Genomic DNA, 26,239 nt, shown 5'->3' on the forward strand with positions numbered 1-26,239 from the left:
CGTACCACCATCAAACCAATGGCCTGGTGGAAAGGTTTAATGGAACTTTGGGGGCCATGATACGTAAATTCGTCAACAAATACTCCAATAATTGGGACCTAGTGTTGCAGCAGTTGCTGTTTGCCTACAGGGCTGTACCACATCCCAGTTTAGGGTTTTCACCGTTTGAACTTGTGTATGGTCACGAGGTTAAGGGGCCATTACAGTTGGTGAAGCAGCAATGGGAGGGGTTTACGCCTTCTCCAGGAACTAACATTCTGGACTTTGTAAGCAACCTACAAAGCACCCTCCGACACTCTTTAGCCCTTGCTAGAGAAAACCTAAAGGATGCTCAGGAAGAGCAAAAGGCCTGGTATGACAGACATACCAGAGAACATTCCTTCAAGGTAGGAGAGCAGGTTATGGTCTTGAAGGCGCAACAGGCCCATAAGATGGAAGCATCATGGGAAGAGCCATTCACGGTCCAAGAGCGCCTGGGAACTGTGAACTACCTCATAGCATTTCCCAATTCCTCACTAAAGCCCAGAGTGTACCATGTTAATTCTCTCAAGCCTTCCTATTCCAGAGATTTACAGGTTTGTCAGTTTACAGTCCAGGGAGATGATGCTGAGTGGCCTGACGGTGTCTACTACGAAGGGAAAAAAGACGATGGCGTGGAAGAGGTGAACCTCTCAACCACCCTGGAACGTCTGCAGCGGCGACAAATCAAGGAGCTGTGCACTAGCTTCGCCCCATTGTTCTCAGCCACCCCAGGATGGACTGAACGGGCATACCACTCCATTGACACAGGTAATGCTCACCCCATTAGAACCCCACCCTACCGGGTGTCTCCTCATGCCCAAGCTGCTATAGAACGGGAGATCCAGAACATGCTACAGATGGGTATAATCCGCTCATCTACCAGTGCATGGGCATCTCCAGTGGTTCTGGTACCCAAACCAGATGGGGAAATATGCTTTTGCGTGGACTACCGTAAGCTAAATGCGGTAACTCGTCCGGACAACTATCCAATGCCACATACCGATGAGCTATTGGAGAAGTTGGGACGTGCCCAGTTCATCTCTACAGTAGACTTAACCAAGGGGTACTGGCAAGTACCGCTAGATGAACCTGCCAAGGAGAGGTCAGCATTCGTCACCCATGCAGGGGTGTATGAATTTAATGTCCTTCCTTTCGGCCTTCGAAATGCACCCGCCACTTCCAGAGGCTGGTAGATGGTCTACTAGCAGGACTGGGAGAATTTGCAGTTGCCTACCTCGATGATGTGGCCATTTTTTCAGACTCCTGGCCCGAACACCTACTATACCTGGAAAAGGTCTTTGAGCGCATCAGGCAGGCCAGACTAACTGTTAAGGCCAAAAAGTGTCAAATAGGCCAAAACAGAGTGACTTACCTGGAGCACCAGGTGGGTCGAGGAACCATAAACCCCCTACAGGCCAAGGTGGATGCTATCCAAAAGTGGCCTGTCCCAAGGTCCAAGAAGCAGGTCCAATCCTTCTTAGGCTTGGCCGGATACTACAGGCGATTTGTACCACACTACAGCCAAATCGCTGCCCCACTGACCGACCTGACGAAAAAGACCCAGCCAAATGCAGTTAACTGGACTGATGAGTGTCAAAAGGCCTTTACCCAGCTTAAGGCGACGCTCATGTCTGACCCTGTGCTCAGGGCCCCGGACTTTGACAAGCCATTCCTAGTAACCACGGATGCATCTGAGTGTGGTATAGGAGCAGTTCTCATGCAGGAAGCAACGGATCACAACTTCCATCCTGTCGTGTTTCTCAGCAAGAAACTGTCTGAGAGGAAAAGTCACTGGTCAGTCAGTGAAAAGGAATGCTACGCCATTGTGTACGCTCTGGAAAAGCTACACCCATATGTTTGGGGACGGCGGTTCCAGCTACAAACTGACCATGCTGCGCTAAAGTGGCTTCATACTGCCAAGGGGAACAACAAGAAACTTCTTCGTTGGAGTTTAGCTCTCCAAGATTTTGATTTTGAAATTCAGCACATCACAGGAGCTTCTAACAAAGTAGCTGATGCACTCTCCCGTGAGAGTTTCCCAGAATTCAGTAGTTAAAAAGTGTTCTTAAAATGTAGAAGTCTGTTAGTTATATACTTAGTGGTATATGTAAAGGTGCATGTGTTGTATTAATCTGTTTATTTTAAAGTTCTAGAAGGAAATCGCCGCCAGTGAGCTTCCCCACTGTCTGCAATTTGGGGGGCGTGTCATAAACAGATAGCTAAGGGTTAACGTCTCTTTCACCTGGAAAGAAGTATCTGAAACACCTGACCAGTGGACCAATCAGGAAACAGGATTTTTTCAACTCTGGGTGGAGGGAAGTTTGTGTGTGAGTCCTTTGTTCTTGGTCTTCTGCCTGTATGCTCTCTCGGCTATGAGAAGTGATTTCTATTTCCTGCTTTCTAATCTTCTGTTTCCAAGTTGTGAGTACAGAGATCATAAAAACAATAAGGGTTATTGTTTTTTTCTTTCGTATTTACATGTCTACAGTTGCTGGAGTGCTTTGAATTGTATTCTTTTTGAATAAGGCTGTTTATTCAATATTCTTTTAAGCAATTGACCCTGTATTTGTCACCTTAATACAGAGAGACCATTTTTATGTATTTTTCTTTCTTTTTATATAAAGCTTTCTTTTAAGACCTGTTGGAGTTTTTCTTTAGGGGGGAACTCCAGGGAATTGAGTCTGCAGCTCACCAGGGAATTGGTGGGAGGAAGAAGTCAGGGGGAAATCTGTGTGTGTTAGATTTACTAGCCTGACTTTGCATTCCCTCTGTGTGAAGAGGGAAGTGCTTGTGTTTCCAGGCTGGAAACGGGGGAGGGTGGAATCCCTCTGCTTAGATTCACGGAGTTCGCTTCTGTGTATCTCTCCAGGAACACCTGGAGGGGGGAAGGGAAAAGGTTTATTTCCCTTTGTTGTGAGACTCAAGGGATTTGGGTCTTGGGGTCCCCAGGGAAGGTTTTTGTGGGGACCAGAGTGCCCCAAAACACTCTAATTTTTTGGGTGGTGGCAGCTTTACCAGGTCCAAGCTGGTAACTAAGCTTGGAGGTTTTCGTGCTAACCCTCATATTTTGGACGCTAAGGTCCAAATCTGGGACTAGGTTTATGACAGGGGCCATTGAGAGATGTGGGGCAAAAAAATCTGTCAGGGATGGTACGTGGTCCTGCTGTGAAGGCAGGGGACTGGACTCAATGACCTTTCCCTTCCAGTTCTGGATTCTATGAGCTTTTCCTAAAGCAACATGCAGCATCCAGAAAAGCTGTGTCTGCTGCATGCACTTCCCGAACTTCACCAGCAGGTGTCACCCTGGCCAATTCAGACAGACAGATCCCATAGTACAGACCAGGCCTTTGGCCCTTAGAGTTCTCCTGGGGTGGGTGCGGGGTATCCCCAGGGCACGCACGTAGCTCCTCAGAGATATGCACAGGTCTGGGAAGATCACAAATGGCCCAGGAGGTGTCTCCACTGGGGGTCTCTTGCAGCTGCCTCCTAGGAGTGACGGTCACTTGAAAGATGCTTCAGGAGAAACATAGGAACAGCCAGACTGGGTCAGACCAAAGGTCCATCTAGCCCAGTATCCTGTCTACTGACAGTGGCCAGTGCCAGGTGTCCCAGAGGGAGTGAACAGAACAGGGAGTCATCAAGTGATCCAGCCCCTGTTGCCCATTCTCAGCTGTATAATCTACAAATTCCCATCCTGGGCACATACGTAGGGCATTACACAGGTATGGACTATCTCCCATAGCAGCCCTTAGATAAATCAGATACATTAGAGCTGAGTCTGTATTGCTGGGCACACCTCACCTGAGAGCCAAGATCCACCCCTAGCACCTCTCAATGGTTAGATACCGAGGGCTCCCCCAGCTTCCCCTCCAGGAAGGTTGAACAGGCTTTGAGAATGACTAGGTTTAAAGGCCTGATCCTGCATCTATGCTATCAAGGGGGAGCTTCTCCACTGCCTTCCCCTCACACGGGATCAGGCCCAGAGGGGTTGTACTTTTCAACATTTGTGACACCACACTTTGGTTTATTTTGTGACTGATGAGATGCTCAGCAGCACGTCGGGAGGTTATTGCAAATGTAGGGGCTTGGCGGAGTCACAGGGCGCAGATGAGGGTGCTCCGGACGGCATGGGTTTGTGGAGGGAGACAGCCTGGGATTTTTCACAGCCCGAGCTCACTTCTGGGTATTGACAGCAGTTTTGCATTTGGCACATGCAACGTACCAAGAATGGCGAGCACTAAAAATGTGCCACTGGGTGAGAACAACTTCACTGCCCGGGTCCAGCCGGGCGGGGGGGTCTCAGTGTGGCTGCCGTGTAGGCTGCTCTGGGTGCTGCCAGGCGGTGTGGTTAGCTGTTGGCCAAGGAGATGTCGTCAACCTGGAAAAGTTACACAATACCTTCTGGTTGGAATTTGCTGGTAAAACCCCCAGAGCCCCAAATCAGCCCGTGGGAGAAGCCCCCAAGTGCATGATCCCTGGCCATGCACCAAACATGGGTCTCTGTTAACTTTGGTACAAAAACGAACCAGGGGCCATACACAGTAGCACTGACTTGCTGAGCTAAAATCCTGCCCCTCTGCCTATCTTTGACCCGCCTGCAGGGGTCACTTAGCCCTTCTATTCTGAGCACTCCTTCTGCCCAGCGCCCGGCCCTGGACCCGTCCACCCTCACCTCTGCCAGCCCAGGGAATGGGAGTGTGATTTCCCACCCTCACCCAGCACTCTTCCTAGCCAGTGGGGTTAAATTATCAACATCCAGCTGGTGCCTGTCCGCAGAGCTCCATGGATGTCAGCAGGCTGGATCCCCAGCGATCGGCAGAGATCCACCACCGTCAACAGGCCAGTCAATGCCCACAGGTGCCCTGAAGCTAATGGAGCTAAGTCAAGTTGTACCAGCTGAGGATCTAGTCCTTAAGTAACCCCTGCATCCCAGCATGGACTGCATCTTCCCCTATGCTCCAGGCACAAAGAATTAGGCTCCTAGTGAGGGGTGTGCATAGCAAGGGGAAATGGGGAGACAGGCCCAAAGAGAAGGTTCTCCATATCTCATCGGACCTGGAGAATGAGAGAGAGGCTTGAAGGGGGAGGGACAGAGATGGGGAAGGCTGTGGGGAACCTGCAGTTTTCATGCCCAGGCCTTTTTGATAGGCCAGCATATGCAGGGCAGGGTGGGCTGGAAAAAATTCAACCCAGATCCTGTTTGATACCAATGCTGACCCAGGATTTCAGCTTCTTACACACCCCAGTGCATTAACCCCTCTTCCCGCTCCATCCCCATCAGTCCCACTCTCCTGAACTCATGTCCCCAGTATCCAACCCAAGGCCTGCTCTGTAGACAACAGCAAAGCAGCCAGAGCCTCTCAGTTCAGCTGGCCCCACTGTTTTTTACACCTTTGAGCAGCTGGGGGCCTGAGCTCCAGCTCTGGTGACCCCAGGCCAAACCCCAAGCATGGCACCAACCTAGCCACACTGCGGAATCGCACCTGCGATTGGTCCCTTGTGCCAGTCAGTTCCATGGAACTTTCATCTTTTAGCGGCTTCAGCAGCTTCATTATCCTAGGCAGGGGAGGAGGTGAGGGTGGTTAGCACTTAAGAGAAGATATTTTAGGAGCAGAAAAAGCCCAACTCGGCAGGCCCGCTATTCTGTCTATCCGCCTACATCGCAAACCCTCGCTTGGGTCATCAGCAGGATCTGAACCCAGAGCTGAAGAGCAGACCTCTGCTGCTTGAGTTAAAGGAACAATCCTGTTAGCAGTAGTAGGCTGTTTTCCTGTGGTGGACCCAGCACTAGTGAGAGGTCTGACATACAGTTTGCCAATGTGTTATTCTCATGTGCCCATCATTGTGGTGTCTGATCATCAATGCCCCCCTCCATCAGCTACAACTCCTGAATGCACATGCTCAATACAAGAGGGGCTGCCATTCTCTAGGGCCATTCAGTCATTGGCCTTTCCAGTTAGACTGCCAGGGAGGAGGCCAGTTGTGATGTCAACACCTGGAACTGGCCTGAGACTTGGCGAGGCATTGTGCACAAAGTGCTCAAAAACTCTCAAACAGCACCATCAGGGCCCAAACCAGGGGCTTCCAGAGCGAACCGTGGCAGTCTACAGCATCTGCTATAGAAACCCGCTCTTCAGGTTGACCTGTAATAGCCTGACATCCTCTGTGGATCACGCAGAGTGGGGGACACAACACACTGAGCAGTGGGTCATACAACTCATGTTCACCACTGGCTTGGCCAGCAACCCCGCAGCAAAAGGTTTCACGGTCTGTAACCAGGCCAGCAGCCTCCCTTGTGCCCCCTCAATGGCCTACAGGCAGCCTGCCTCAATTTCCCTCTTATGCTGTTCAAATAAACGTCACTTCAGGCTTTTTCCTGGTCAAAACTTACCCCTTCTTGTGGGCTGGCTTTAGTAATATCAAATAAACAATAAATAAAAATCACCCACCCCAAAACAAGCCGTCCCTTCCCAGCCCTTGTGAGCTAGCCCAACTGGACACCCCTGAGCTGCTGCTACGAACTAAAGCATCAAGAGCCAAGTTACCTGGGCCACAACAGGACCACTGCAACGGCCAGAAGACTAGCCCCCAGCGCTGCGATGAATATCCCGGCCAGGATCTTGTACAAGCGCAGGTCAGCGAGAGCTGAGGAGGAGAGGAGGGTTATTCCGGCCAGTGTAAAAACCACAAACAGCTGCCTGCACAGTGATTTTCCAGACACTGCTGTGACACAAGTCACTCCAACAAGGGCAAAACATGGGTACGGGGCAGGAGGCGATGAGTTTTGGAAAGGTGAAGTTGGCCCTGTGATATATTGGATTTAAACTCTCCCTTGCTAGCCCTCTTCCTGGAGGGGCAGTGACATGTTTGTCCGGTCTGATAATACACCCAGCGCTCAAAGCCAGGAGGTTGTGTTCTTCTACCGCAATGTCTGAGTCTTCATGTCATCAGTATGTTGTTTCAGTCATTGCATTGTGGCTACTGTCTGTGCTCCTCCACCTCCCGATGGACAGGGTCTGACCTGCATGTGTGTCCCACTGCCCCCTGCTGAGTAGGATCAGATCTCCAAGAGATCTCGGCGTTATTGTGGATGGTTCTCTGAAAACATCCACTCACTGGGCAGCGGCAGTCAAACATGCGAACAGAATGCTGGGAACCATTAGGAAAGAGAGAGATACTAAGACAGTAAAAATCATATTGCCGCTATATAAATCCAGTTCTATATGCAGTTCTGGTCGCCCCATCTCAAAAAAGCTACATTAGAATTGGAAAAGATACAGAGAAGGGCAACAAAAATGATTAGGGGTATGGAACAGCTTCCGTAAGAGGAGAGATTCAAAAGGCTGGGTCTGTTCAGAATGGGAAAGAGACGACTAAGGGGGGATATGACTGAGGTCTATAAAATCATGACTGGTTTGGAGAAAGTAAATAAGGAAGTGTTATTTATTCCTTCATATAACAGAAGAACCAGGGGTCACCTGCTGATAGGCAGCAGGTTTAAAACAAACCAAAGGCAGTATTTCTTCACACAACGCACAGTCACCCTGTGGAACTCGTTGCCAAGGGATGTTGTGAAGGCCAAAATTATAACTGGGTTCAAAAAAGAATCAGATACATTCATGGAGGACAGGTCCATCAATGGCTATTCACCAAGATGGTCAGAGATGCAAACCCCATGCTCAGGCTGCCCCTCAGCCTCTGACTGCCAGATGCTGGGACTGGACAACAGGGATGGATCACTTGATAATCACTCTGTTCTGTTCACTCCCTCTGGGGCACCTGGCATTGGCCACTGACAGCAGACAGGACACTGGGCTGGATGGACCATTGGTCAGACACAGTGTGGCAGTAAGTGTGTGTGTGTGAGTGTGTTTGCATATGTGCCTCACTGCCCCCTGCTGGATCGATTCAGATCTGCTCCTTGGAGGCTCTGTACCCCCTGCTGGGTACATCAGTACTGGATGGAGGACACGCTGTAGGGAACAATCCTACGTTGTCTGTGGGGATGGATTAGATGGGACGTGGCAGCCTCACCCATGGCTGATAGCTCTGTCTCTGTCTCACAGCCCCCTCGCAGTCTGACTCACTTTGAGCACTGAAGTAGGAGGTGGCTGTCACGTTTCCCAGTGCATTGCTGGCCACACACGTGTATTCTGCTGAATCTGCTGATGTGACATCCCAAATCTCCACTCTCAAGGTGTTGTAGGATGGAAACACACTGATCCTCTGGCTGGCTGCTGAGCGTGGGCCTTGGCTGGAAGCCACTAGTTTATCCGCTCTGTACAGGGCTAATTCAGCCCGTGGGTTGCTATCAGCTGTGCATCGGATGAGGCCCACCCTTGCATTGCGGTTCTCCAGGAAGGCGTTCATCGATGGGTTCCTTGGAGCATCTGCATAGAGGAGACAATATTACTGTTAAATCAGGTGACTGGACTTCAACTGACAAAGAGGAGGTGACTGGTTAAGAGTAGCCAGTGGTGGTCTACAGTTATTGACTAGAACAGATCACAAAACAGACTTTCCATCCTATGAGAAATTCCAAGATTTCAAAATTTCATTTGTCCTGCTTTCAAATCTCATAATTTTTTGCATAATGGAATATTTCTTCTCAACCTTATCCAAAAATTTCTTTTGGATACCATCAGAATGTTTCATTTCGACTTTGTAGTGTTGACTCTTCTGTTATATTAAGGAAAAGAAGCATTTCAGCCTTATTGGAACAAAACATTTGGATCTTATCACAACAAAATGTTTTACTGATTCCCCCTTGAAAAATTCAGTGAAATGGATAAGTTCCAGGGAAATGTTTGTGTTGTCAAATCAGCATTTTCCAAAGGAAAACTGTCCCCTTGTAAATTGTTCGACTCACTCTATTATTGACCTTCAAAGTGTAACTGAAAACAGCGCTGCACAAATGCCAAGAAATCAGTTAGCCAGGCTTTTAGCATCCAAAGGGTGAGAAGTGAAAGGACAGGGGAGAGAGGAGGAGGGGAGACTGCAGGAGCAGGAAGAGGTTGTTTCAATCATTGTTTGGTTTGGTTCATTTAAAGGGAGGGGACGTTTGCGTCTTGATTTTGGATTCTAGATGCTCGCCTAGTTCAGAGCGGGTTGGGTCTGGGGCTCTGTCTTGGGCCTGTGTCTTAATTTTACTCTCATAGAGCGCAGGGCACATCTATGGCTCTATGGAAATAACAGATAATAACAACGAGATCCCAAGTTGCCTTTATTTAGTGTGAACAAATCAACCCCCAAATCCCCTTGACACTCACAGAGCACATCCAAGCTGACCAGGGCAGAGATGGCACTTCCTCTCCTCCCCTCTGCCCGACAGTGGTATGACCCCATGTCGGTGCTGGAGACCCTATCAAGGTGGAGCGACCTAACAGGACCGTCCTGCAGCCACTTGCTGTTCTTATACCAGGTGTAGTTGGTCTCGCCCCCGAGCCAATCGGCAACCAGGCAGGTCACGTTGACTGTGACTCCTTCGTGTATTTCCTGAGATGGTTCAATCATGATTCTGACAGCTGATGGGGAGAAGAGATCAGGAAAATCAGTCAAATGTATTCTAGTGGGAACCGGTAGAGCTCCATGTTTCATGAGATTAGCTACTCATCCGCAGAGCTGCTTAAAATTTTTTCATCCAAACTCTTTTTTTCAGATTTTTTTTTTGCAAGAAAATTTTCATTTTTGTTGATTTTTGGAGGGATATGTGTGTGCGTGTATGTGTGTTTAAAAATAATGACTTTTTTTTAGTTTTCAACAATTTTTGAGGTTTTGGTTTTTCAACGAAAACCAGGAAAATTCTGCAAAAAATGTCCACAAAAACAAAAAATGTTACTTTTTGTTAACATTTTCGACAGAAAATAATATCAATTTTCCAACCAGTGCTAGTCATCTCAGATTCCAGTTCCAATCTAGCCCAAAATTAGACCCTTCTGATGGCTATTTGGTGTGTCTTAGTCCAGATGCCTCCTCCACAAAACCCACCACCATAATTGGCACTGATCGGACCCCTTGTTGGCTCCCTTTGAATGGACCAAAGAAACAAACTATCTACTCATTGCTAGAGGTGGTCCCTCCAGGCCAGAGTTGGGGCATGGAGAAACACATGTGTTGGGTATATTACACCACCATTGCTTGTGCAGATAAAGATAGCATTGGGGGAATGTGATTTTCGAAGCAGTCTAGGGGATTTTGACACACATCTCCCAGTGACATTATTGTATGCAGTGTTGTTGTAGCTACGTCAGTCCCGGGATATTAGAGAGACAAGGGGATGATGTAATATCTTCTATTGAACCAACTTCTGTAAAGATATTACCTCACCCACCTTGTCTCAGTGACATTATTGGCAGCTATGTGTCTAAATCCCCTAGACCGGGGTTCTCAACCTTTTTTCTTTCTGAAGCCACCCCCAGCATGCTATAGAAACTCCACTGCCCACCTGGCGTCAGTGCAGGGCAATTGCCTGGGGTCCCACACCACAGGGATCCCCACGAAGCTCCATTGCTCAGGCTTCGGCACCAGCCCTGGGTGATGGGGCTCAGGGCCCTGGGCTTCAGCCCCATGTGCTGGGGCTTCGGCTTTCTGCCCTGGGCCCCAGCTAGCCATGCTTGGAGGGACTCCCTGAAACCTGCTCATGGAACCTAGGGGGTCCTGGACCCCTGGTTGAGAACCACTGCCCTAGATCACTTGGCACATCTCAGTCTCAGCCTCGAGCATTGTCAGCCTAGCACCAGCTGCTAGCCCTGAGCTCTCCCCCCCCAGATCTGCTGTGATGCTCAGATCAAGATTTAAATCTGAGTTTTCCCCAGAGATTGCAGGTGCACAAGATCCAGATCCTGCTTTGGCCCCACCTCGTGGGATCTGAATCCAAATCCCCTGTGAGTGCTCATGGGAGAGAGCACGGCATGGAAGGGTTAAAAAGACACCTGCACTCACTCTCCACCCCGAAGCGCACGGATGCTGTGGCACTGCCGTAGGTGTTGTTAGCTGAGCAGACGTACTGGCCTGCGTCCTCCAGCACGACGTCCTTCATCTCCACTTTCAGGGAGTTGTGGGACACGTGAACGCTCAGCCGCTGGTTGGATGAGCCCTGAGAACCCTGGGTGGAAGCCATGGGCGTGCGCTCAGCCTCTCTGTACACAGCTATATCTGACGGTGGGTGGCTGTCGACAGTGCATTGGATGATGGCCTGGCGCCCATCCTGGGCATCTAGGAAGGAGCTGAGTGAGGGCTTCCTTGGGGCGTCTGAAGGGACAAGAACATGTTGTACTTGAGTTAAAAAACAAAGACAGTGACTTTCTTCTGGAAGGAGGTTGCACAGTTTGGCCAGATGGCTCTGGGGACGGGCAGAGGGTAGGGAGTAGCTCTAGAAAGGAAATGGTTTTCCTGCTCTTTGAGCATTTTTGAGATTTAAAAAACTCTCCCTGTCCCAAATCAGGATGGAAAATTGAAATCTCAAGGACTTTCGCAAACCAAAAATCTGAAATTTGTTTTTGAACATCACAATCAGAACATTTTGTTTCAATAATTTTGGATACATTTTGTTTCAGTGTTGACCGATTCATATTTTTTGCGTTTTGTATCTTCAGTTAACTTTCATAGGGGTAGCCATGTTAGTCTGGATCTGTAAAAAGCGACACAGAGTCCTGTGGCACCTTATAGACTAACAGATGTATTGGATAGGGTGACCAGACAGCAAATGTGAAAAACTGGGACGGAGGGGTAGGGGATAATAGAAGCCTATATAAGAAAAAGACCCAAAAATCAGGGCTGTCCCTATAAAATCGGGACATCTGGTCACCTTAGTATTGGAGCACAAACTTTCGTGGGTGAATACCCACTTTGTCAGACACAGTGGGTATTCACCCACGAAAGCTCATGCTCCAATACATCTGTTAATCTATAAGGTGCCAAAGGACTCTCTGTTGCTTTTTTGAGTTAACTTAAATTTCTAAATGGGAAATTGGTTTGAACCAAAATACATTTAGAAATGTTGAAATGGGATGCTTCGACGACTTAGAATCTCTCTTTTCCAGAAAGGTTTGAAATGGGAAATTAATTGAAACTGACCCTTTCCTATGAAGCGTTTAGGCTCTGAGGAATCAGTGTTTTCAATGAAAAAACGTTTTGTTACAAAATTCCCAGTCGGTTCTAGCGTGACGCTTATAACACTAGGCCCCTGGTCAACTCTCTGACTAGCTCAGTGGTGACTGGACGTCATCGGCACTTGATGACTATCCACCGATCTGTGTGACGTGACCTGGAGCCTGAACTGAGTTGTTAGGGAGCATCCACCACAACTGGCGCTGATTGCCTCCCGTTGGCAGTCACAGCAGAGAGGCCGAAAGTGGAATGGGCCACAGCAAATGGGCTCCTCCTCTGTCTCTCCTGGAGTTTGCCCTCCAGGTCAAGCCGAGGCACAGGCAGGCAGCAATGCGGGGATAGCCCGTGGGGCTGTGCCCACTGTTAATAGAATGCTAGGGCAGATCCAGTGCACCACATGCCGATCTCGGTTACACTGGTGTAAACACAGAGTAGCTCTGCTGGAGTCAATCTCTTCCTATCTCAGGTATTTTGAAGGCACTTCTCATTGGTCCCTGAGTCACTGTGGGGTAGCTTTGCTCTGGAGAAACTCTGTTCCTCTGGATTTAGGCTGCCACCACTGAAAGCAGGTTCTGGCCTGGTATGTTTCTATAACTGACCCCATCTGAGCAAACAGCAGGATTTGATCCGAGGGTTTACAGAGCTAAAAGCGTGAGTGAAAAGACTAAGCCCGTTCATTAGCTGGCAGCAATGGCAGACTCATTAACCTGTGATGTGGAGCAGCCACTAGAGGGGGACAAAGACCTTCCCTTTCTAGTGTGGGTAATGTTTCCACTTAAGATATTTAAAGCTAAATAACGTTTCAAGAATTTGACCCATTTGGGTTGTGTCCAGCAGGGAAATGTCACCCATTCCCCAGAGAAACAATGATCTCTTGTCCCTGGAGCTAGCCTTGGCAGGCAGCCAACAAGACTTGGTTTTGTGATTGGGAGTCACCTGCACTGGGAATTCGGTTGCATGCCTCCATCTGAGAAGATGGAACATTATCTAAACCGCAGGCAACTTACAGAGCACGCGCAAGGCGGTGGGCAGAGATGTTCTCCTTCCCCTGTCATTGTGAGCCGTGCAGGAGTACGAGCCAGCATCAGTGCCCGCCACACCACGGATCGTGAGGGAACTGCCAGAGCCCTCTGCCAGCCATTTGGTGTTCTTGTACCAGGTGTAAATGGTGCTCGTCCGGGCACTGGCATCCTCACAGGTCAGTGTGATGTGGTCCCCCTCACGTACATCGGGACCCGGTTGGATCACAACCCTCACAGCTGTGGAAGAAACCAGAGCAAAGCTGGAATGGATACAGCTGGAGCAGCCCTTTGAAACCAACAACTAACAATCTGAGTCAGCTTGGTAGAGTGTTACAGATCTCTGATTCTCTGTCCAGTTCTATCCCAGGCCTGGCATAGGTTAGAGCAGCATGGCGGCTGCTCTAACCTACACACCTGGCAATGATCCACGTTCACCAGCCAGGGATAGCTGGAGCGCAGCATGGTTCAGCCATATCCGCTTCCCTGTCTCTACACACCCCTTATGCTTGGGTCAGATGGCTCTGTGGCTTCGTTGTCCACTTAGTTAGCAGTTTCCTGGCCAGGAGAATCCCCAGCAGAATAGACAGGAAGATTTCACTCCCTGCTGCAGGGGGAGGGCAGTGGGGGAGAGAATCTGCCCCGAGTTCCCTTCTAAGCGACACTGGAGTGCAATGGGAATGACGAACTCCATACTCACTCTCGATGGTGAAGTATACAGAGGTGCTGGCTTCGCCAATCATATTGTTTGCAGAGCACACGTACATCCCTTCATCCTCCAAGGTGACGCTCCTGATCTCCAGTTTCAAGGTGTTAGGAGAGGATGAGACGCGTAACCTATGTCTGGATGCCCCATCACCTTGGGAGGAACCAGAAGCAACCAGCTCATCAGCTCTGCGCAGGGCCAGTTCTGACTGCGGGTTACTGTCAACAGCACAGATGATGATGGCTAGCTTCCCATCTTGAGTCTCCAGGAAGGACTTCACCCAGAGATTCCTGGGAGGATCTACAAGGAAGGAGGATCTAATTTGACTTCAGAACTTTAATGTGACATCAGCGACTCACAAATTATTGGGTACCTGGATGAAATTCCCTGCCCTGTTATACAGGTGGTCGGACTGGATAATTGAATGGCTTCTTCTAGCTTAAGCAGCAAAGAATCCTGTGGCACATTATAGACTAACAGACGTTTTGGAGCATGAGCTTTCGTGGGTGAATACCCACTTCTTCAGATGCATGTATTGGGATGTATTCACCCACGAAAGCTCATGCTCCAAAACGTCTGTTAGTCTATAAGGTGCCACAGGATTCTTTGCTGCTTTTACAGATCCAGACTAACACGGCTACCCCTCTGATACTATTCTTCTAGCTTGGGACTGTGTGACTCTGTGAACTAGATCCAGGAAGGTTTCATGAAGGATCCATTATTAGAGCTGGACAAGCAATTTGTCACCGCTCAAGGAGGCGAGGGATAGCTCAGTGGTTTGAGCTATTAGCCTGCTAAACCCAGGGTTGTGAGCTCAATCCTTGAGGGGGCCATTTAGGGATCTGGGGCAAAAATCTGTCTGGGGATGGGTCCTGCTTTGAGCAGGAGGTTGGACTAGATATCTCCTGAGGTCCCTTCCAACCTTGATATTCTAGGATTTATTCAGTGAACTTTGCCTCATTTTTCTTGAGTTCCATCCTTACTCAAAATTACTTGGCAAGGGATTTCTGTGACTGACTCTTGGCCTGTCGCTCGTTCACAATGAGCTGTTTGTGATGAGTATTCAATACAAAAATTCAAGCTGCGTTGATTGGACATGTTGGGGTCACATGGTGTGTCACTGTTCCCTGATTGGATGAGTGTGACTCTAAGACTCAGGTTTCTCGGGGGGAAAGATTGCAAACTGGCTTTTCGTATATTCTCTGGAATCAGCTGCAGGTTCTCCACTTTTGGCAACTTCTGTCCTGGGAACACTAATACTCATGGAAAATAAACACAAACAGGGCAGTGTAATTGTAGGCAGTGTGAACTCAGTTCAAAAGTCAGACCCATTGACATGTGCCATATTTAGCAATGTTCACTCCACTTTCTTGCCTCAGCACTTGATACTCAGGATAAGGGGCATGAGGAGGACTCCTGGACTTGTTGACTGAGTTTTGGGGGAACCCTAGGGTTGGGTGTTAAGTAGTGCTGGTCACCAGACTCAAGGAGATCAATTTGTTTTACTCAACAAAGAGAAGCTTAGGAGGTGATTTGATCACAGTCGACACCTGCCTACACAGGGAACAAATATTTAATAATGGGCTCTTCAATCTAGCAGACAAAGGTCTAACACGATCCAAAGGCTGGAAGTTGAAGCTAGACAAATTCAGACTTGAAATAAAAGATGCATTTTTAACAGTGAGAGTAATTAACCCTCGGAACAATTTAACAAGGATCATGGTGGATTCTCCATCATTAGCAATTTTTAAATTCGGTTGGGCTGGTTTTCTAAAAGCTCAGCTCTAGGGATTATTGCGGGGCAGGTCTCCGGCTGTGTTATACAGGAGAGCAGACTGGATGATCACTGTGGTCCCTTCTGGCCTTGGAATCTATGAACCTCTGAAAAATATTTTTAATTGAAACTTTTTTTAATGAACATAGAAAAACCAGAAACCACAAATGTTTCCGGAAAATGTTTTTTTGGCTTTCGTTTAAAAAAAATGGTTTCCAGTAAAAATAAATCAATTTTTCATTTTCAAAAATCAGAAAATGTTTAATAAAAACAGTTTTTGAAAATGGATCACTTTTCCGTTTCATTTTTTTGTAATTTTTTCTTGGGGAGTTTTGAAAAATGTAAAAAAATGTCAACACTTTCTGCCAAAAAATGCTTGGTATTTTTTACCCACATCTAGTTCCAGGTGAGGCTGTGGCTGGTGGTAACAAGGAGGGCCGTGGTTCTGGCTTGAGATGAGATTTGGCAAATTCTGAATTTACCTGGCTTCCTGCTGAAACTAGCTCAGTTTGAACTACTGTCCATCCCACTTCCACACCTAGACGTGACCCTTTGCAGCTGCCTTACTTCCCCACAATGAGCTCCACTCACCCTTCTCCCTGCTGCCCACGCCCTCCACAGCTACCCACTTGACATGTCCTCTAACAGCTGTCTCCTAAACTGATGGCCAGGAGCATGGGTGGATTTCCACTCTAGGGAGTCAGGATGGAACAAGGAAACCTTCCCCGACCCCCAGACTAGACCTCACCCTTTACTTGACACAGTTCCCAGATCCTTCAAACCCCCAGTTCCCAAGGGATGGCTCAATATTTCTAGGCTCAATCCAAATACGTCTCTTGCTAATATTTGGATGCCTTTTCTCCCCTGTGTGGTTTGAGTGGGCACAAACCATGGAGCACTGTCTGCTTTCTAAAGACTGGGGGGCGGGGAGAGGACTACACTATGCTCCTACAATGGGGTTCCTCTAAAGACATAGACTTTGCCCTGCAGATCAGACCATAGGTCCACTAGCTCTGGGGTCTTGTCTCCAGCAGTAGCCAAAGCAGGATGCTTTGGTAGAAGTGCAGCCCCCCCCTCCCAATGTATGGAGGGGTTCCTTATCTAGCCCCCCTGTCTAGGCCAGTGGGCTGGGGGCTCTGGGCTGCGCTGGTGGATACAGAGGCATTTTTCTCTGAACCTTGCACAGTTCAACTGTGCAAAGAACTTACAGAGGACGTTCAAAGTGCCTGGGGAAGAGCTTCTAACCCTCTCCTGGGTCTTCACTGTGCAGTGGTAGGATGCAGCATCAGCGGTGGTGACCTTGGGAAACACGAGTGACCTGCCAGGGCTCTCGCTGAACCATATGTTGTTCTTATACCAGGTGTAGTGCGGCATCCCAGGGGCATCACTGTCAACTGCACAGGTCAGGTTAACAGCATCCCCCTCGTGGACATCCGGCGAAGGAGAGATCCAGACCCTTGCAGCTGGGAGGAAAGACTAATGTGAGAAAATGTTTATATACTATGGGTGTGGGTGGATGGATGGATGGATGGATGGATAGATAGATAGATAAAGGGCATGTATGGAGATGGACAGATGGATATGATGGTTATGTAGAGGGATGGATGGATACAGCGATACGTATGGAGATGCAAGGATTAGAGAGAGAGATACAGGGATAAGTATGGGGAAGGATGGACAGATAGATACAGGGGTATGTAAGGAGATGGATGGATGGATGCAGGGGTATGTATGGGAATGCATGAATAGATAGACAGATACAGGGGGTATTTTGGTGGATGGATGGATATAGGGGTATGTATGGGGATGGATGGATAGATAGAGGGGATATTTAGGTGGATGGTTGGATACAGGGGTATGTATGGGGATGGATGAACAGATGGATAGATACAGAGGGTATTTAGGTGGATGGATGGATATAGGGGTATGTATGGGGATGGATGAACAGATGGATAGATACGGGGGTATTTAGGTGGATGGATGGATATAGGGGTATGTATGGGGATGGATGGATGGATAGGTAGATACAGGGGATATTTAGGTGGATGGTTGGATACAGGGGTATGTATGGGGATGGAGGGATGGATGGATAGATACAGGGGGTATTTAGGTGGATGGATGGATATAGGGGTATGTATGGGGATGGATGGATGGATGGATAGATACAGGGGGTATTTAGGTGGATGGATGGATATAGGGGTATGTATGGGGATGGATGAACAGATGGATAGATACAGGAGGTATTTTGGTGGATGGATGGATATAGGGGTATGTATGGGGATGGATGGATGGATAGATAGAGGGGGTATTTAGGTGGATGGATGGATATAGGGGTATGTATGGGGATGGATGGATGGATGGATAGATACAGGTGGTATTTAGGTGGATGGATGGATATAGGGGTATGTATGGGGATGGATGGATGGATGGATAGATACAGGTGGTATTTAGGTGGATGGATGGATATAGGGGTATGTATGGGGATGGATGGATGGATAGATACAGGGCGTATTTAGGTGGATGGATGGATATAGGGGTATGTATGGGGATGGATGGATAGGTAGATACAGGGGGTATTTAGGTGGATGGATGGATACAGGGGTATGTATGGGGATGGATGCATAGATACAGGCGGTATTTAGGTGGATGGTTGGATACAGGGGTATGTATGGGGATGGATGGATGGATAGGTAGATACAGGGGGTATTTAGGTGGATGGATGGATATAGGGGTATGTATGGGGATGGATGGATGGATGGATAGATACAGGCGGTATTTAGGTGGATGGTTGGATACAGGGGTATGTATGGCTGGATCTATAGCTATAAGAGGTATGTAGGGAGGTGACTGGCTGGCTGGATACAGCGGTATGTAGGGGGATGGATGGATGGATGGATAGATACAGGGGGTATTTAGGTGGATGGTTGGATACAGGGGTATGTATGGGGATGGATGGATGGATGGATAGATACAGGGGGTATTTAGGTGGATGGTTGGATACAGGGGTATGTATGGCTGGATCTATAGCTATAAGAGGTATGTAGGGAAGTGACTGGCTGGCTGGATACAGCAGTATGTAGGGGGATAGATGGATGGATGGATAGATACAGGCGGTATTTAGGTGGATGGTTGGATACAGGGGTATGTATGGCTGGATCTATTGCTATAAGAGGTATGTAGGGAGGTGACTGGCTGGCTGGATCCAGCGGTATGTAGGGGGATAGATGGATGGATGGATCCAGTTCCCATGGCAGTAGATGGCAATGTTGCACTCACTCTGTGCAGTAAAGTTCAGCGAGGTGCTTGCGTTGCCATACGCATTACTGGCAGAACACACATACTCTCCTTCATCCTCCATTACCACAGCCTGGATCTCCACCTTCAAGCTGTTGTGTGATGAGGAGACACTGACTCGCTGTCCGGCTGCAGGGTGGGAGCCAGTGGTGGAAGCCACAAGTTCACCTCCTCTGAACAGAGATAACTCTGACTGTGGGTCGCTATCAACCGTGCACTGGAGAACACCCAGCTGCCCATCCGGCATCTCCAGGAAGGAGGTCAGCTGGGGCTCCCGGGGCGGATCTGTTGGGGTGAGACACTCACATTAAGGCACAGTCAACATGCTCTTCATTTGCCATCATCTTGAGCCTTTAATGCCACGATTCCTTCTTTGACCAGCAAAGCCTTGTTTCTGGGGCTGCCAGCCTATTTCACCAGCACAACATTCACAGTCAGTTGCTTGAAACGTCTATGCTGGATCCCTTTTCCCCTCACAACTCTTTATCTCTTAAGTCAGCAGTTCTCAAACTGGGGGTCAGGACCCCATTTTAATGGGGTCACCAGGGCTGGCTCAGACTTGCTGGGGCCCATGGCCAAAGCCCGAGCCCCATCCCCGGGACCGAAGCTGAAGCCTGAGCCTCACCACCCAGGGCTCCAGCCCTGGGTGGTAGGGTTCCGGTTACAGGCCCCCTGCCTGGGGATGAAGCCCTTGGGTTTCAGCTTTGGATCTCCTGCCTGGAGCAGTGGGGCTCGGGCTTTGACCTCCCCACTCAGGGCAGTGGGGCTTGATCAGGCTCAGACTACTGTCCCCCCTCCTGGGGTCATGTAGTAATTTTTGTTGTCAGAAGGGGGTCACGGTACAATGAAGTTTGAGAACCCATCTTAAGTCCTTTTATCTTGTAAGTTCTCCATTGCAGACACTACCACACTATAAATAATAGAAGGAGAAGATGGAAAGGCAGATCCACCCAGAAGAATCTGATCAGACCATCCCATTCCCATTTGAAAATCAAAATTGAAGAGTCCACTGCAAATACTTTTTAATTTATATTTGTGGTTCGCTTCTCTTCCTAGAGCCGGTTGGGAATTTTCGATGTAATTTTTGGGGGTCAAAAATTTTTCATGAATTGAAAATGAAACTGCTTGTGAAACAGTCGGTTTCAACAAATCTCTGGCCTTGAAAAATGTTTGGAAAAAAAGTTGCAAAAGATTTGAAATGAAAAAAACAGCAGTTTTTGAGTTCAAAATGACTTTGTTTTGAAAAGTCAGCCAGTTAAACCTTTAAAAAAGGTTAACAATGAAAGAAAAGTTCAAAATCAAAACAAAATGGTTTCGAAATGATCAAAACAAAATATTTCTTTTGATCTGGACCTGAAGTTTGGTTTTGTTGCTTTTGTTTTTTCAGTTTGCAGAAAATTTTTGAGATTTTGGTGTTTGATCCAGATCCAGGATGGGAAAGTTTTTTCAACTCCTGAAAATTTTCACAAGATGGGAAAATTTTTTCCCCCTTGAGCTCTGCCTCCTACAGTGTAAATGCCATGATACAGGTGGGCAGTCCTACATATGCTTATTGCTGAGCATTCCTGATGAATAGTCATTGATATTTCTTCCTGTGTGTTGACGAGGGCAGCCCGGATGGTCCCACGAGATTCCTTATTTAAGCAAAGGCCCAAAAGTGCAAGTGATGACACTTTAATAGAAGGGCAACGCACAGTGGTGCTGGGAAGAGGCTGGAATTGATTCCAGCTGCCTGGTTACAAAGGTCACTGCTGGCCTGACACAGCGGGGAGACATGTCCATCAGCTACTTCCTTGTGCTATCCACTGCACAGCCGTTAGTGGATTCATTCTCACAACATGCCTCTGCGGCAAGGGGTCTGTAAGACCTCCATGTTATGGTTGTGGGACTAAGGCACAGAGAAACTATGGCCCAGACCTTCAAAGCCTAACTCCCACTGAAATGGGTCCTGGCCTGACTCTTTCTCCAGGATGTGTGGCCCGTACCATCTCCTGCTCTGCTCAATAAGTCTTTGATACAACATTGGCAAGGGTTAGCATGAAACCTGTGCCCCTTCCACGGTTCCTGTTCCTTCTCTGCTCAGGCAAATTCCTACTGAGGTCAGCGTGAATGTTACCAAGCAATACGGGCTCCTGCCTCTGGCTTGTCATGATCGGTGCCAGAACCTTTCTCTCTAGAGCCATCAGAAGCAATAGGCTGTCCTGGAGCAGGGCCCTGGTTCATGGAATCTCGGCCAGCCATGGCCTGTGGCAGTCGCAGAGCTGTGCAGAAACTGCCATCTTCAGTTCAGGGGGAGATTCGTGATTTGGAAATCAAAGAATTCTGAAATTTCCTGCTAGCCAAAATTCTAAAGAAAAAATAAATAAAATTTCAGGTCAATCAAAATGTTTCGTTTTGACAACATTGAAACGTTTCGTCCTGATTTTGCCTTTTTGTTTTCATTTGATGTGATTATTTTATAATAAAAAGGGAAAAAATCAGAAACCAAAAGACATGTCAAAACAGAAAAGTGAAACGTGCTGGTCCGAGAAGGCTGCAATGGAACATTGGACCCAATTGAAACACTCTTTTCACCTTTTGGTTTCAAAACAAATTTTCACCAAAGACGATGCATTTCTGCGAAACATTTTGCTTTAGATGAATCAGCATTTCCTGCCGGGAAAATCTCCCATTGGAAAATTTCCAACCAGCTCCAGGAATAGCCATCCTCCAGCAGGGGCTCTGGAGAAAAACAATGTACCCAGCCCAGGGCGTAGTTAAGCAGCGATGCAACGCAACGGTCTGCTCCACTATCCACTGACATCAATGAGACGCTGTCCACAGACCTCCATAAGAACTGGCTCAGCCTCCACCTGGATAAACAATGTCACTTACAAGAGACGTGTAAGCTGACGGCTGGGGAGATGCTGCGGCTGGTTCCCTCGGGGTTGTGAGCTTTGCAGTGATAAGAGCCAGTATCCCCACTGGTTATGTGTGGAAAGGCGAGGAAGCTGTCTGAACTCTCCTGAAGCCGGTGGCTGTTTTTGTACCAGGTGTAGATGGCGCCCTCTGGAGCATTTCCTGTCACATCACATGTCAGGGAGACATCATCCCCTTCCTGCACGTCCGTGGAGGGCATAATTAGAACTCTGGCCGCTAGAGGATGGAGACAAACCACCACAAAGAGAGATAACAACAGCCTGGATCTCAGAAGCAAGTTGAATCCTACCTCTGGCCCCACCCTAGATGGCCCCGACATGCCAAGTTTGGATCTCAATCCAAAATACGGGGGCTGCTATTCGGGCAGTTCTGATTCAGCCTTTTATATCCAAGATGGGAAATCCAGATCTGGAAATGGTTCTAAAGCTCCCACAAAATCCAGCGGGATAGAGGTTGCATTCAGTGTGTCGGCTCACTACAGACACAGGCTTGAATTGCAGACTCTGGATCCAGATCCAAACTTCCCTGAAACTCAGGCTTTGGGTCTGGGGTTCTGATTTTGGCCTAACCCTAATTTCCATCACCATCTGTCAAGGCCTTTTCTTCTCCTCCAAGAATCCCCACCTGCCTCAGTTTACACCATTCCAGTGCACTTCACCGCCCTCCCCATGCTGGCTTAGGTCTTGGCAGCAGCACTCCAGCCTTACTCACTACAAAGTCAATGACAGTTTGCCTGAGGAAGGACTGAGCAAGGACATCAAGATCTAGTCTGTGGTTTGTAAGCTTCTTGGGGCAGGGATCTTTATCTGCCTGCCTGGGCGGGACTGTGCATGCCTCTCAGGCTACATCAATAACAGAGCCCCAAATGCTCCTGTTGGTGCTTTACAATCAGGATCACCCACCATTACTATGCTGCCACCTCTGCAGTGGAACATGACAACTGTTTATACAGCAATGCTACATAACAGGTTAGGACAGGAAGTGAAGGCTACGGTGTCCAATAAATGCAGCAGAGAGACTTAGGTCAAATACTCATTAAAGTACTCGTGAATGCAGAGAGGGCTCTTCCTCTCCTAGGGTGATGGGCAAGTCCCACCCGAATGCTCCCAGGAGTTATTCATCTAGGGGCAGCTCCAAGGCCACCCAGAGGATTCAGGGGGCCTGGGGTCTTCGGCTGCAAGGGGCCCCTGCCACCAAATTGCCACCGAAGACCCAGCACTTCGGCGGCAGGTCCCAGGGCAGAAGGACCCCCCGCCGCTGAATTGCCGCCAAAGACCCGGAGCGAGTGAAGGACTCCGCTCCAGGGCCCCTGAAAAACTCTCGTGAGGGCCCTGCAGGGCCTGGGGCAAATTGCCCCACTTGCCCCCTGCCTCTCTGCGGCCCTGGGCAGCTCCCCTGTTTAACGGTTCTCAGATGCTCAGCTACATTCCTCCTCACCCTCTTCATTACAGGTCATTTCCCTGCATATCCTCTGCCCTTCCTAGCTACACACAGAAGACCTCTCCCCCATCTTGTGGTATTTCTTGGTGGGTGCGTACTAGGACTCTCCATTCTCACAGCATTTCCAGCCTGGTTTTGTAGCCTGAGAAAGCTGGTCCAAGATTCGGAGAAGTAGCCAAATTTGAAGGCGTTTCTCAAGACAGACCCTATGAAACCTGTAGCCAATCACCTGTCTCTAGTGCAGGGACCCCTGCCTGGTCCAAAGGCTTCCTAGGAGGTCCTTGTCCCCATGGAACTCCAGAGGCCCTAGAATCAAAGTAGCATCTGACCACTCCCTAGCAGCATGGGATCTAGGACACACAGATGAGCAGTTCTGCATGCACCCAGCAGAGGGAAGTGCTGCACATGCCCTGTAGCCGTTTCCTCCGTACTCACTTTGCACACGGAAGTACAGGAGCCCAGAAGATGTGCCGTAGGCATTGCTAGCGGTGAAGCGATAGTTCCCTTCGTCCTCCAGCGTGATGTCCCGGATCTCCACCCTGAGGGAGTTCGGGGAGGCAGTGATGCCGATCCGTTGGGCAGCTGCAGTCCTGGAGCCGGTGGAGGCCACGAGTTTGTCTTCTTTATACAGGGACAGCTGGGCCGGGGGGTTGCTGTCCACCATGCACCGGATGATGGCCAGTCTGCCCATCTCCGCCTCCAGGAACGAGGTCATTCGGGGATTCCTGGGGGCGTCTGAAGAGTCGGGAGCAAAGATCATCCTCAAGTTTATAAATGTCTTGAGGCTTGTTTAAAAACCCCTCCTATCCCTCTTGGACCATCCCATGGCCACCTAGATCCTCACCATTGTCATCACTCTGCTGCATACCACAGCCACTAGAAACCTTACAGGGGACGCAGCGATGGAACTCAGCTCCTCGTCTGATTGAGCTAGCAGAGAATCGCCCTTAGCTGTGAGCTGTACTGGGGCTATGACACACAGAAGAAAAGCTCTGATTCCATCCAGTAGAGAGAATCACACACACGAAGGCACATGATCCCATGCATGCTAAAATACACACACACACATTCTAATACACACGCTCACTTGCCTGCTAAAATACACAGACATGCTCATGCATATTCTAACACACACACACGATCTCACCCACACCCACACTAGCTGGTTAATTACAGACAGGCTATTTATTGTCAGTTCTGCTCAAGTTTTAGCTTCCTATGGTGACCCTTGAAAAGAATACAGCCTGGCCCCAAATCTACTCTTGCTGGCCATTCCTGCTGGCAGATCTGCAGCGGAGGAGGCAGTCTCTCATCAGCAGTGACCAAGTGAAGGGCAGAGTGGAAGCTGGTACTAATGACCGGAAGCAGGAGAATGAGTTTCTGAGGTTTTGAGACTGACATGAAGAAACCGACAGTGAATTTTAAAAAGCCAGGCGAGCAGTTTGGCTCCTAAAGCAAACAGCCCGGCTGTGCGAGGATGGGAGGGGAAGCGACGGCACTGCGCGTGTTAGACGACAGCACAGGGTCTGCACGCAGGCTGGTCACCACAGTTCAATAAGTCACGTTTGATCACAGTGTTTCACAGGTAGCGTCTCACCGGAACAGATGCACGTGTCGCCCATTCGTACTCAGAGGGGCGCATGGTCCCCCTCTAGCGCTTGGATCACATGGAGGTCGGTGGGCTGGCTCCAGCCTTGAGCTCACAGCCCTGGGTATTTTAGCACAGGCAGCAGGAGCACGTGCTTTTAGAGACAAGTCCTTGTTTGGGGCATAACAGGGTCTTCAGCTACCATGTGATTCGGCCACTACTGGGGCCAGAGCATCAGCCTGAGTAAGCCTGGATTACATGTGCACATACGTGTTGGCACACACGCATGCTTCTGCATGTACGCAAGAGCCCAGACACACACAAACAATGCACACGGGTTCACATACACCCACACACGCACACACCCACACAATCATACACGTGCACACTACAAGGACCCACGCACTCACATCAACACACGTGCAGCCACCGACATGTAGCCAAAAGTACCCTCACATGTACACACAACCGCGACGCGCACCTGCAAGTGTAGTTAGGTGTGTTGGTTGGGACAGGACTGACTGCACCACTGGGGCCCATGCGTACGTGCTCCTGTGGGAACCTGCCACTGCCATGAAGATTCAAAGTGTCTGGAACTTACACAGCACATTCAGCGAGACCAAGGCGGAGCTTCTGCTTGTTCCGTTATTCGTTGCCTTGCAGTAATAGACCCCGGCATCTGCACTGGCCACCCGCTGGAACACCAGGGAATTGGCCAGGCCCTCGGACAGCCACTGGTCATTTCTGTACCAGCTGTAGTTAGTCATAGCCGATGAGTTGCTGCTCACGTGGCAGGTCAGGTTGACCCCCTGGCCTTCCTGCACCTCTGAGGCCGGCGTGGCGATGACCCTCGCCGCTGAGTGGGGAAGAGAGAAAACAGGATTCAGGGACTGAGCGACGGGGGAAGAGCAAAGCAACGAAAGATGTGTCTCTTTGGGTACATTATGGGGCATGACATAACTGTCTGCTAGGGCTGGAGGGCCAAGGGGGCAGGTGGTTGTTAAGGGCAGGCCATGGGGGTATATGAAGGAGCAAGGGGATGGGCTTAGCCCAAGAGGGAGTTAGTCTGTGTATCCTAGACTACATTTCCTGCTAGTGCACTCTGTCCCCAAGAGACGGCCTGGAGCCCCATTGCGTGGGACATTTAAAATTTAGACTCAACAGAGCTCTAGAAAATGTTCTGGAGGGAGCAGTCCTGCCCCTTGGCGCTAGGAGCATAGAAGAGGGTCTTTTCCATCACTAGATTCTGTGATTCGATTAGGCTGGGGACAGGCTCTCAAGAGAAGCAGTGGAAGCTGTAACAGACAGTTAAAACTGGAGTAGGCAAAGTCCTGGCGAATGCACAGCAGAACGTGCGTGTGAGGTTTTCT

The 26,239-nt window shown here is 49.1% G+C and overlaps 1 protein-coding gene across 1 annotated transcript in view; it reads right to left on the minus strand.

Moving 5' to 3' along the window:
• Positions 1–3,813: 3,813 nt before the first annotated feature.
• SIGLEC1 (sialic acid binding Ig like lectin 1) overlaps positions 3,814–26,239 on the minus strand; it is a 47,711-nt gene continuing 25,285 nt past the window's right edge. Inside the window, exons 10-22 of the mRNA XM_050943292.1 lie at positions 25,471–25,725; positions 23,717–24,016; positions 21,797–22,057; positions 18,905–19,207; positions 16,837–17,091; positions 13,849–14,154; positions 13,137–13,388; positions 10,963–11,271; positions 9,291–9,545; positions 8,109–8,411; positions 6,567–6,666; positions 5,505–5,577; positions 3,814–4,399 (exon numbers count right to left, since the gene is read on the minus strand). Of these exons, the coding sequence (XP_050799249.1) occupies positions 4,370–4,399; positions 5,505–5,577; positions 6,567–6,666; positions 8,109–8,411; positions 9,291–9,545; positions 10,963–11,271; positions 13,137–13,388; positions 13,849–14,154; positions 16,837–17,091; positions 18,905–19,207; positions 21,797–22,057; positions 23,717–24,016; positions 25,471–25,725 (3,002 nt within the window). The 3' untranslated portion in view covers positions 3,814–4,369. The remainder of the gene's footprint in view (positions 4,400–5,504; positions 5,578–6,566; positions 6,667–8,108; positions 8,412–9,290; positions 9,546–10,962; positions 11,272–13,136; positions 13,389–13,848; positions 14,155–16,836; positions 17,092–18,904; positions 19,208–21,796; positions 22,058–23,716; positions 24,017–25,470; positions 25,726–26,239) is intronic.

This window comes from Gopherus flavomarginatus, chromosome 3 (genome assembly GCF_025201925.1).
Source record: "Gopherus flavomarginatus isolate rGopFla2 chromosome 3, rGopFla2.mat.asm, whole genome shotgun sequence".
In the NCBI taxonomy this organism is placed as follows: Eukaryota; Metazoa; Chordata; order Testudines; family Testudinidae; genus Gopherus; species Gopherus flavomarginatus.